The following is a 12,721-nucleotide window of genomic DNA, read 5'->3' as shown; positions in this document are numbered from 1 at the left end:
CCGGCCCTGTGATAAAAAAGGCGGGCGATACATTCCCTGGTGAAAGCCTGGTGGTGGGAAGGGTGGGGGGTTCCAACCCATCATGGGATGATAGTTTGCCGGGTGATAGACACCTTGGAAATCAGCCATCCCTGTTTGTGGGAGGTGTTGCCAATTCTGTGGAAAGTTGGATTGCTTCCTGCTCCTACCTCTGCCTCTCTGACGTGACCTAGCATTGCCCCCACTGGAGCCACTAGTTGTGGAGTCATTGTCGGAACCGTCTGTGCTACCAGATCTTGTTGTTGGCGGAGTGTAGGTAGCGCTGGCATAGGGATAGACCTTGTCAAAAGACCACTTGGCTAGGTCCTTCTGAAATTGTTGAGTTTTAGATTGGGCCAGGGAATCCTTATACTCATTAATTTCTTTATTCAGCTCGTCTAGTCTTTCTTGTACCCTGTTAAAGTTGCTTTAAAGTGAGACTCTGTGAGCTGTATCTCAATTAATATTGCCTCTGACAGTCTAAGGGCAGTCTTAATTATGAGGACTATCCAGTCGCAGGTACAATGCCACGCGATCTGGGCCCAGTCCTTCCTGAATTGTATGTCATCCAAAAAGATACGGGGTGCGTTAGTCACCAGAAGACCCTTTGGAGCGACATTATTCCGTAAGTAGGAGGCTAGAATTGTACCATGCAGGAATGTCCTAATCCTACTTCTCTTTTGTTCTGTCAACTTGTCCCATTCAGTAGTTTGGGATATTGTCTGTGCTATTGAAGGGTCAGCAAAAAGGTTAGGGTCCGCCAGAAGGGCGTCCACTTCTTCATTAGAGAATGTTAGGCCAAAATTCTCCATACCGTCGTTTCAAAAATCGCTCGTAATGTTGATCACGTTGGACCAAGAGGGAAGAACTACACAAGCTCTCGCAGCTGCACGCTGCTAGGTTACTGCAAGCAAAAAGAGAGTGAGGGAGAAAGGCACTCTCAGTCCCCCAGGGGAATATATCTAACAACAACGAAAGAGTGACTATTTAAAATACACAGTGAAAGATGGCCATGCACGGTTAGGCACACAAGCACGCGGAAAGTTGGATAGCATTAATCATCAAAAAATCCAGAAATTCAAGAAAAACTGAGTTAAAGTGAATATATGGATACTATTGTTTATAAACTTGATGAACATTAAAAACAAAATCCATGAACGTCACTTAAAAAATGCATATAAAGGACAGTTATGATTACAAATTAAAACGGAACCACTGATATGCACAGTAGTGGTTACCTCTGGAAACCATAACTCACACAACAGCACAGAGTTGAGAGTCGGAAGACCTCTTTCCTATTGTGGGATCAGTAAAAGTCACGGCTTGTCTCCCTATGCCTTTGCTTCACTAGGGTTTAAATTCGCTCAGTACTACACTGAGCGTGTGATTTCACTGGTACTGTGGATCGAAAAGTATATCACTAACATGCTTGATTCCAGGTACTGTTTACCAATTGATCTAGAAATAGGAGAATAATATTGTCGTTCTGCACAAAGCTAGCAGTGATAGTGGGTGGAGTGAGCATTTCAACTAGTACTACAATAGTGCAGGGTGTGTTCGCTAGAATTTTGGTTGTTAGACTCACTAAGGATGTGCCAGGAGAACCCAACTGAGTTTGAAACATTTACTTAATCCAGAGATGTAGTTTAGTGCAACGTTTAAGAGTTTCTGCCCATTTAACTCTATATCTTGTGCTTGACACTTCATTTAAAAAATGTATTTATTTTATACATGTATAGGTTGGTAATTGTCTTTTGTCTTTTGTACTTTACAGATTCAACGATTGCAGGCACTTTTGGCAAAAGCAGACGCAACAGAAAAGTAAGGGCTTTTTTTGTGTTTTTTTTACATGAGGGTTGTTTCTTTATCACAGTAAACCACTATAATTATTGCATTTAAGGCAAGTCTACACCTTGAAATGCCACTCTGTGTTATATTCTGGTGAGGAGGAAATTCATGGACAACTGTAGTTTTTTAGTATCCTGAATTGTTCAATGCTACAAGTATTGTACCTTTGGAAAGGTTTCCCTGAACATTGCACAGACAATAATAATTCTTAGTATATGATGCATTTACAACCTTTACCCTAATGTAGTGTGTATTTGATATCCAACGCCCAGGTCTTTCTTATACATATTATCTGGACCCTCTTGAACAATGTATCATGCAGAGAACAAACCCAGGCGTAATGCTCGAAGAAAACAACAGCTCTAGAGCTGCAAGCTTTCAAAGGTTATTTCTTTCAAAGAATTGTAGGATGACACTAAAAGATCGTGCATGTTCCAGATTTTTGGTTTCAAAGGAGCCATACCTTTTTAGTTTCAGTTGAATTCACTATTCTAGCTGTAACATCCCATTTAAACATAAAGAACTTTGTTCTGAAGATATCTCAGTGGGTAGCTGTAAAATTGATGAGTAACTCTTCCACAACAATGAACCAAAGCTGATGGAAAGAATGAGCATTTATCTTCTCCCAACTCACTGAGTTCCATGGCTGAGGCATTCATTCTCATGCTTATTTAAAGACGACAATTTAGTTTAGTTATACCTTTCTCAGACACAATGCCAAGTACACCAGAAATAGCTTGAGCACCACTTTTGATGCCTGCTTCCATTGCCACTTCACCATCACCTTAGTGACACCCCTATTACCACATAAAGGAGAAGGACCCATCTATTCGGAAATATTAATATAGAGGGAATGGACTAATTGAGACAGTGCAGCTGAGAGAAGATCATGCCAGAAAGGAGCATAAGAGAAAGGAGAACATCTTTGACATTCCTTTACTCCTTATTAACACCATTAAAGGGTAAAAGTCCTTTGAAAGCTTATCATGCTGTGGTGAATCAACTCTGTTATCCAAGTGTATTCATCTGTGATAAACCTCCCAGGCAGCGTGCCAGATCCTGTACAGGCACTCTGTCTCCTCAGGCCCCCAGATACCATTCCTTTGTAGACTTTACCAGGGGTTTATGTGGTAGCCTTTCACAAAGTTGGTATCCAGCCAGCCCGGAAGCTCAGTGTTGAAACCTGCATCTTGATTTCTAAATGATAGCATCTTTGAAACTGCTGACCAAACAAAAGACCGCATCTATCCCAGTGTTGATTCACAAGCTACTTTACCTGGTCCTAGGTTTTGTTTTTTAAAAATGTTTAGAGCCACACCCAGTGGTCGGGCAAAGTGACTCAACCTACCCCGCTTTGGCAGGGCACCTGGCTCCGGGAGGTCACCAACTTATCTGGCTTTAGGACGTGGGATCTCATTGGGATCTCGCAGCTGGGAGACATGTGGGGAGGGTATCATCTGCCCACCTTTCAAGATCTACAAACCCGGTATTCCTTGCATCCCTCACAGTTTTACCGCTACCTGCAGCTGCGTCACGCCTTCCACTCCCACCTTTCGGAGGGCACCTCCTTACATGAATATAGCCCACCCGAAGCCCAAACTATGACCAGCATCCTAGGGAACGGAGGGATTTCCCGTATCTATCGCTCCCTCACGAACAACACTCTTAACACACTACACCGACTCAGGGACCAGTGGGAGGGATGGCTATGGATTCTGGAGGATGAGGACTGGAGGGTTGCGCTAATGACACCCAAAGCAATCACAGCTTTGGCGCGGCTCCGTTTTGTCCAAATATACTACCTCCACACCGCCCATCTTACTATGCTGCGCCTCCACCGCGCAGGGCTCAGCCCTGATGCGTCCTGCCCTCGCTGTAACCTCTCACAGGCTGGTTTTGTCCACATGGTATGGCTTTGCTCTGAAGTTGCGCGCTTTTGGGACTTGGTGGTTGGAGAACTAAGTCAAGTCCTGCGTTGGGAGGTTCCTCTGAACCCGCTCATTGTGCTCCTGGGGGTCACGGAAGGGCTGGACAGCTCCAGGGTGGACAAACTCTTCCTGAACACAGCCCTGATGGTGGCCAAGAGAGACATTGCGGCGAACTGGCTAAACTCGACCGCACATACCATGAAGCGATGGCGCTGGGGGTGAATTAGTGTGCGCGCAAGAAAAAGCTTTGTATGGGACCGTGGGATGTCCAAAGAAATATCGCACAATGTGGGGTAATGGGTTGGGGTGATAGAGGACTGAAACCCCCTGGAGAGGCTGTAGACCTGTGGCAAGCATTAATAGGTTCTCCTTCATGCTCTAATGGCTAACTAGGGCGTCCCCGTCGCCATTTTGAGATTGTACTCCTGCCATGCTTTGATGCAGTGCTTGCTTGTTTTTCTGCATGTATGCCTTTACTGACTATATCAATAAAATCAATAAAAATTGGTTATGAAAAAAAAAGTTTAGAGTAGTTTTCCAGTTCCTCCTTTTTTTTTCACAACAAATTTTATTGATTGATTAGGTAAAAGCATATATGTGGCTCTCCACAGTCAGGAGATCACCACCAAGCATCATGACATATTTTAGCATTATTGCAAAGTCCAGTCAATGAAAAGAGGAAAACAAGAACCCCCCCCTCCTCCACCCACCTTCCTCAACCACCCAACTGCCCTTCTGTCCACCCCTTATCCCTCCCTAACCCTATGCACGTGAGCATATAAAACATTCAGTACTTGGTCGTAATGTGCTAGGTATGACGCACTTCCCTAGGTCTGAGGGTCATCCTCCACCCGTATTTCTTCCTCTGGTTCTGCAGGAGGATCCAGAGTCAACCCCCTATACTCCGCCCACCTTTTCCAGATTTTATAATGCTTACGGGGGCATCCTCTGGCCTCAAACACCGGGCGCTCCAGCCCCATAAAGTAGTCCAGTCCAGCCTTCCATGCACACAGGGGGGGGGGGGCTCGCTCTCCCTTCCATGCTCGTGCCAGGTCCCTTTTGGCAACAACAAGCCCCAGTAACAAGAGATGGCGCTTGTATATATTTCCACCTACACCCTCCAATACATGGAGGAGCCCCAATCGAGGGGTGCGGGGAAGATCCCATCCCAATACCTCTGATAAACACTCCAAACACCACTCCAGAATCTGGTCAGGCCAGCACACGACCACACAGTGTGCAGCAGTGTACCCCTTTCAACTCCACAGCGCAGGCATTCCGGAGACACAATCAGACCCGCCTTCCACAGACGTTCCCGGGTGTAATAGGCCCTGTGTAAGTACTTGAATTGGATTAGCCTGAGTCGTACTGCAATGGCAGTCCCCCTCGGGGACTCCAGGGCCTCCCTCCAATCATCTTCATCCAGGGGACCAACATCTTTCTCCCAGGCATCTTTGAGGGGAAGTAGGGAGGTGGAGCAGTGAGTGACCAGTGTTTGATAGATTCGGGATACCTTCTTATCCCCGAGGTCTCCCATGAAGACTTTCGCTTCAACTGGGCTGAATTCCGGTAGCGACTCCATGCCAGCGATGCTAGGTGCTAGCGCATGGCGAAACTGTAGGTACCGAGAGAATTGGGTCTTGGGCATATGGAACTCAGTGCTGAGCTCCTGGAATGATTTGAGAGTGACCCCGGTCAGCACATGACCTAATGACGAGATCCCAATGGTGTCCCATCCACCAAACCCCGTCAATGAGGCCAGCTCGGGGAGCCGCCCGTTCTTCCACAATGGAGTCTCCGCCGTTAATCTACCCCACCAGCCCATGCGACGCAACGCTTGTCGCCATATAACAAAGACCACTCGCGTGGCACATGGCAACTTCTTCCGCAGCCTGGCAGAGTACAGGATCATATGGAGCGAGTTGTCCCCCATCAGCGAGCGCTCCAGGGCATATGCTGGGTCTCCTCTGTCCCCATACCACCATTCGTTAAGTACCAGCAAGTGGGAGGCCTGATAATAGGACAATAGGTCCGACGTGGCCAGGCCACCACAATACGTGGACAGGAAGCAGGTCCGCAGCGCCACCCTGGCAGCACCTCCAGCCCACAGGAAACGGCCCAGAACGGAGTTGACCTGCCGAAACCACTGGGGAGCGATTAGGTGCGGGTAGCTCTGCAGCTGGTATAAGAGGCGCGGGAGCGCAACCATTTTGAAGATCGCAGACCTACCGAATATAGTAAGAGGCATCCGGGACCACGTTTTGACATCCGTCTGGACCCTCTCCCACACTGGTACCACATTACGTTCCCAGGCAATATCTGCGGATTCTGAGAGGAACACTCCCAGGTACTTCAAACCCCCGGCCGCTACCTGCAACGCTGATGCCCAAGGGTCTGCCTCAACCCCGCCACCCAACACCCACAGGGTGGACTTACACGGGTTTAGACAAAGGCCCGACACCTTCCCGAAAATACGCATAATTTCCAAGACTCGGGGCACGATCTATGTAAATCAGTAAGAAAGAAGAGGACATCATCTGCATATAATGCAATTATCAGTGAGGTTCCCGCCCCACTCAAAGCCCCGCATCTGTGCGTCAATGCGCACCCAAGAGGCCAGAGGCTCCATAGCCAGTGCAAATAAGTACGGAGAGAGTGGACATCCCTGTCGGGTCCCCCGGCCAATTGGAAACCTCTCTGAGACCTCCCCGGAGACACACACAGATGCCGTGATATCGGTATAGAACAGTTTGATGTACGAGATAAAAACCGGGCCCAGATTGAGGCGAGGCAGGAGCGCAAACAGGTATGCCCAACTAACCGAATCAAAGGCTTTATCTATATCTGCCAGTAGCGGAGCCGCCCGCTCCCCCGTGGCCCCCATAGCATCGACCGCTGCCTGTGCCCGTCTGATGTTGTACCGCGTCGCCCTATGTGGCATGAAGCCGGCCTGGTCTGGGTGGATTGCCTTAGCTAGTAGTTTAGCCTCTATGTTGAGCAGGGATATTGGGCGATAGGAGTCTTGTCTGTCCGGGGGTCTGCCCGGCTTTTGGAAGACCACAACTTCGGCATGTCGCCAGTCAGGTGGCAGTCTACCCTGTGTTCGCGCCGCCTCCAGTGCACTCCGGTAATGGGACCCCAATTGGAGCTGGAATTTCCTATAGAATTCACTCGGGAAGCCGCTTGGCCCAGGCGCCTTCCCTGTGTTGAGCTGTCCCAATGCGGCTCCTAGTTCCTCCGCCGTTAGGGGAAGGTCTAGCGCTGTCCTGGTCTCATCAGAGACCGCCCTCGGAGGTAAGTCATCAATAAATTTAGCGACCTCGTCCGCCGATAGACAATCCCGCGGAGCATATTGCTCCATATAATAGCAGGCGAAACTCGCAGCTAGTTCAGCTGGGTCCGTGATCGCCACGCCATCCCCATCAGTGAGGCCCGGCAGCGTAAGTGGTTGGAGGGTACGTTGACATAGCCTATGGAGCATTGTACAGGACTTATCTCCCCACTGATATACTCTACTCCGCGTGGCCAGCCACGCCTGCCTAGCCTCATCAAGTAACACAGACGCATAGGACTGCTGTGCCTGCAGCAGGAACCTCACCGCCACCTCATCTCCCCCTCCCTGGCACCGCTGTTCCAAAGTTTCCACCTGCGTGGCTGCCTCAGCGATAGCCTCCCGACGTCGTCGACGGGCCGCCGCACACCATGCGATGTCTATCCCCCGTATGGTGGGCTTCATTGCCTCCCAGACCACGACCGCGTCTATGTCTTCTACTAGGTTTTCCTGCCAGTAATGAGCAATTGCACGCCGTAGATGCTGGATGTAGTCGGTCTGCTGAAGGTGCCACGAGGACATCCTCCACCGAAACGGTTGTCGTTTCTTATGCAGCTCGACCCTGACGGCCACCGGGGAGTGGTCAGACAACCCTCTTGGCAAGATCCCCGCCTCCCGCACTCTATTCAGGAACGCACTGGGCACAAACACATAGTCCAGTCTCGAGAAGGAGCCATGCACCGCCGAAACATACGTGTACTCCCGTTGTTTGGGATGCATATGTCGCCACACATCCACCCAGCCCATTCCCTCCACCATCGCATTCAACCGGGTAGGGGCAGCAGCCGTCAGTATCCCCTGTAGTCTCCGGCGGTCCATACAGATATCCATTACTTCATTCCAATCGCCACCCAACACAGCCAAGGACTCTGGGATGTCCTCCCACACCGCAAACAGCCTCTCAGACAAGGACCACTGCAAAGGAGGAGGGGCGTAGATACTCCCAAAAACCACTGGTTCAGTACCCACCATCCCTTTGATAAAAATGTAGCGACCCTGTGGGTCTGCCCACTGTCTCTCATGGATGTAGGCCAACCTGCGATGTACCAAAACAGCAACCCCTCTGGACCCCCTAGAAAACCCAGCATGAAAGACTTGTTGGTAGCCAAATCTCTGCAGACTAAGCACCTTCGATCCCATCATGTGCGTTTCTTGTAACAATAATACATCTGCAGCCTCCCTCTTCCCCCATCGCAAAATCGCCCCCCGTTTGAACTTGTCAAGCATCCCCCTGACATTCCAAGTTACCACACGCATGGACTCACTGGGGAGCCCTGGAAGTGGCGCGTCAGCCATAGTCGAATGGGACGAACCAAGTAGGCCCCCTGCGCCACACCCAAGCACACGGCACCGTCATCAGCAAAGCATAAAAACTCACGTGCAGTCCCCCCCCACTACCCCTGATCCCCCCCACAACAACTCCCCCACCCACCTTGTCCCCAACCAGTCCCCGCCATTTCCCCCCCCCCCCCTCCCGCCTTCGCCCCGCGCCCTCCACCCCTATACCTCATAGAACTCTGAAGTACCTGTTGCGGCATGGGCAACCTCGGGCCAAAAACAGAGGACCCAAGGCCAACCATACCAATGGATCCCAACTACCCCTGTAAACAGAAACACCCCCCCAGTCAACTCCCACTCTAGTAGGAGGCAAGTAGCCCCTGTAGAGTAGCCTCCCGAACCCCATCCCGCAACCTCGCACATGTGCAAGAAACCATTTAGAAATAGCAATATAGGCAGTGTTCATCCATCTAGGCGATGGGACCTGGCTATGCGACTCCCTTCAGCTGGAGCCCGTGGTATCAACGGATAGGCATAGTTCTCCCCGGGCCCTCAATGGTCTTTTCCAGAGTGATCGGAGTCTACAGTCACACCATCTTGTGTCCCGCTAAGGGAAGCGGTGCGCTTCCGCGATCTGGACCGCCGGTTCCTTCTGCTCCGGGCAGGCTGGTACCCCCGGTCCTGCGACGATCCTCTCGAATGGCCTGGGTTCAGCCCCGGTTGGGCATGGGGCCTGACCCTCACCGTCTCGTCTGTCCATTTAAAGACGTCTTCCGGGGTGTCGAAGAAATGTGTCCGCGACTGGAAGACCACCCGTAGGCGGGCTGGATAGAGCAGGGAGTACTGAATCTTCAGACCTCGCAGTTTCGCCTTGGCGGCAATAAAGGAATGTCGCTGTTGCTGCACTAGTCTGGTGTAGTCAGGAAAGATCATGATCTTCTGATTCTCGAATGAAACGGAATCCTTGGCCCGTGCTTCCCGCAAGATAGTATCTCTATCATGGAAATTCAGGAGTCTAGCGATCACTGGTCTGGGCCGCTCACCCTCCGGTGGCCTCTGTGTCCGTTCCATGTTCCCTTTCTCACATCTCTCCGGAAAACCCACGAAGCGAAGGTTGTTCCTGCGTGCGCGCCCCTCGGCATCCTCCACGCGGAGCGCAAGGCCCCTTTGAATGTTTTCCATCGCCACCATTTTCTGCTGCAGAGTCCCAACGTCGTCCTCCACCACCAAAATTCTGTATTCCGCCTCTGTAATGCGTGCCACCGTATTCCGCAGGTCCTGACGCAGCAGGGTCACATCCGCGCCAACTGCCCCAATCTTGGCGTCCAGCATGTCCCTGGACTGGGTGATCGCCGCCATGAGCGCTGCGTTGTCCGGCCCCGCTCCATGGCCTCCTCCAGATGCTCCGGGACCCCCACTTGGCCCCGTGAATTTATCGATGGGCCCCTGTTTGGGGGGACCGCCGCCCCCTCTGGTCATGTCTGCAGTCTACCCCGGGGCTGCTATTTTCTGAGCGTTCGCAGAGTGCACTAGCGCAGACACCTCGCACCTCCAGTAGTGTCCAATGTAGACCAACCAAGTGTCTTTTCTGCCCCTGGGCGCAAGTGTCCCCCTCGCTGCTACCGCCGGTTACTGGGATGGCTCCCTGGTCGTTGTTAGGGCACGTCCCTCTGGCCAGTCTCGGTCGGTCCCCTGGTCTGCTCCCACCTCGCTGGCGGCCTCGTGGTCCCGCGTTCTTGCAGCCAGCCGGCCTCTGGCCACTCTGCGCTATCTCGCCGGGTGCTGCGGGGCTCTGCTCACTCCAGCAACCGTCCACCCACGCTCATCAGTTTATCACACCAATACGGGGGCCCCGGGGGAGTCACTCACTGTTCGTAGTCCGCCTCAGGGCTGCTCCAGGCACGGACACGATTCTCGCCGGTCCGTCCAGCCACTCACTAGTCTGCTGCCAAAGGGAGCACAGCCGCGTTATGCCCAGCCATCCGGACGAGGCCGCACACCAGGGGCCACAGCTCCTCAGGCCCCACTGCGTCTCAGTCTCGGCCGAAGTCGGACGCCAGCCCCATCAGGCGGGAGCCACCAAACTCGAGGCCCCGGCTTCACGGAATCGAGGTAGGCCGCTGCTCCTCTCGGGCGTCCTCTGTGCACCGTTCTCCTCAGCTGACACAGCCGAGATGGCCGAGGGCCCATCCGCCGCTCCGCAAGAAGCCCCAGGCCCAGGTAGAATAACTGCGCGGCCGGCCCTCGCGCGAGCCCTCCGGCCCGGAGGCGCCAAAATCGAGGCCCCGGCTTTACCGTCCGGGACTAGGCCGCAGGCCGCTGCTGGCGATTCAGCTGTTCTGGACAGTCCAGGAGCGCCGCTCTCTGAACCAGAGGACTCCTGTCACCTTCCGCCACACTTGCCCCACTAGTGGTCCGCAGTTCGGGTCCGGGGGCCAGGATAAGTATCGGGCTGGCGGGAGCTCTAGGAAGCTGCGTCTGCCATCGTCGCCCGCTAAGCCACGCCCCCCCCTCCTCTTGGATTTCTGTGAATATGCGCGTTTCCCTTAATTAGAGACCTTAGTGATTGGTAGTCTCAAAATTTACCTTTTCTTAATGTGGCATACTAATGCAGCTGTGATCGATTTACAGAAAGAGAGCTTTTTCATGCAGCACCAATTTCATATGTGGATTCTTGTATGGGGAAAAAAGTTGTTTTAAAACACTTTTCCTGGAGTACAAGAGTTAAAAAAGGACAAACCTCTTGCCTTTCACCATCGGAGAGAACTCCTACATATTATATATACATTGATGACTCTAAACACCCTTACACATTCCTTCACAATGATGAGACAAGCGATTCCTTATTTAACTTTTTTTTTTTTAATTAAATTTTTATTTGCAGAAGTACCAGGAGCCGTTAAACAATCAGGCAAAGAACACAGTTATGCATCACAGTCGGTGCCACTTGTAGCCAGCTAAGGATACATGGCCATTCAGCCCACATCCCGGAGGCCGGGCGGCAAGCCAGATTAGTGCACTATATCAACCAAGTATTACATTGATGCAAACATGGAATAGGCGTTCCTAGTTTTCTGCTTTTCGATTTGAAATGCAGGAACCCCCTCCTCCCCCCACCCCCCTAGTATTGAACTATAGAAAACCAGTTTTAGACCCTTCAAAACTATCCACACAAATCATCGCCACAGCTACACTTCCTTGTCCCCCCCCTCGCCCCCCCCCATCTCCCAGTACCCGCCCGAAATCTTGACCGCCCAGGGCCCGCAACAGCGAGCTGCTGACGGTATCCTGTGCGATCAGTGGGGTAGGCGTGTCTGCAACGTGTACCCCATCAGTCTCTGTATCGTGTCACTTGCCCTTCCCTATGGATACCCCCCTACAGCCCCCCATCCAGCCCATGGTAATGTCTCCACTTTGACCAAACTCTACGGAATTTTTTCGGGCATCCCCTGGCCTTATAGGTGACCCTTTCTGCTGCCATATATAAGTCCAGACCTCTCTTCCACTCCTCCAGGTCCGGGGGTTCCGGCGCTCACCAGTATTTTGCAATGTCTCTTTTGGCAACAACCAATGCGAGGACCAGAAAAGTGAGTAATGGGCGGGTTAGGTCAACCTCATTTGTCATGCCCAGCAGTGCCAACTTGGGATCCCGGGCGATCGGCACCTCGAGTATCTCCTCTAATTCCCTCAAGATCTTGGTCCAGTATCTTTGTATTACAGTACAGGTCCAGACGGTATGATAGAAATCTCCCTCCCCCTGCAGGCATCTAAGGCATCGTGAGTCCTCTACCTTTCCCATCTTGTACAAACGCAGCCTGTCAAAATAGGTTATGTGAAGAAAATTAAATTGGATAAGTCGCAGCCTAGACTTGATCGCCACCTCCCGGGGATGCATCAGGGCTATCTCCCAGTCTAGCTCCTCCATCTCCCCCACCTCCGCCTCCCAGGTGTATCTGAGTCTAGTCAGATCTCCCAGCATATGGTTGGTGAGTGTCTTGTAAGTTAGGGAGACCGCCTTTCCCATCATCTGTTCTTGGGGGAGCCTCCCCTCCAGTGGCGCATATTCCGGGATGTCTGTGAGTGTGATGTTTTGGGCTATCCAGGCGTGACGCAGTTGAACATATTTGAACTGCTGTGTATTATGTAACCCAAACTCCGATTGCAGGACCTGGAATGATTTCAATTCCCCCTTAGCTATTACATCCCCTATAGTGGAGATGCCAATGTCATCCCATCTGCGGAACCCGCTCAGCTTATGAAGCTCCGCCAACCATTGGCAGTGCCACAACGGTGTCTGCCGTGTGGGCTTCCTCTCCCA

General features: G+C 51.7%; 1 protein-coding gene across 2 annotated transcripts in view; it reads left to right on the top strand.

The window, feature by feature from the left end:
- The window catches only part of IQCE (IQ motif containing E), a 313,633-nt gene that overhangs the window by 104,177 nt on the left and 196,735 nt on the right, over positions 1–12,721 (top strand). For both annotated transcript variants that reach the window (XM_078664993.1, XM_078664994.1), the window contains one exon: positions 1,793–1,839. In XM_078664993.1, the coding sequence (XP_078521119.1) occupies positions 1,793–1,839 (47 nt within the window). The remainder of the gene's footprint in view (positions 1–1,792; positions 1,840–12,721) is intronic.

Source organism: Lissotriton helveticus, chromosome 10 (assembly GCF_964261635.1).
Source record: "Lissotriton helveticus chromosome 10, aLisHel1.1, whole genome shotgun sequence".
NCBI classification, from domain to species: domain Eukaryota; kingdom Metazoa; phylum Chordata; class Amphibia; order Caudata; family Salamandridae; genus Lissotriton; species Lissotriton helveticus.
This window is presented reverse-complemented; position numbering and strand designations above follow the sequence as displayed.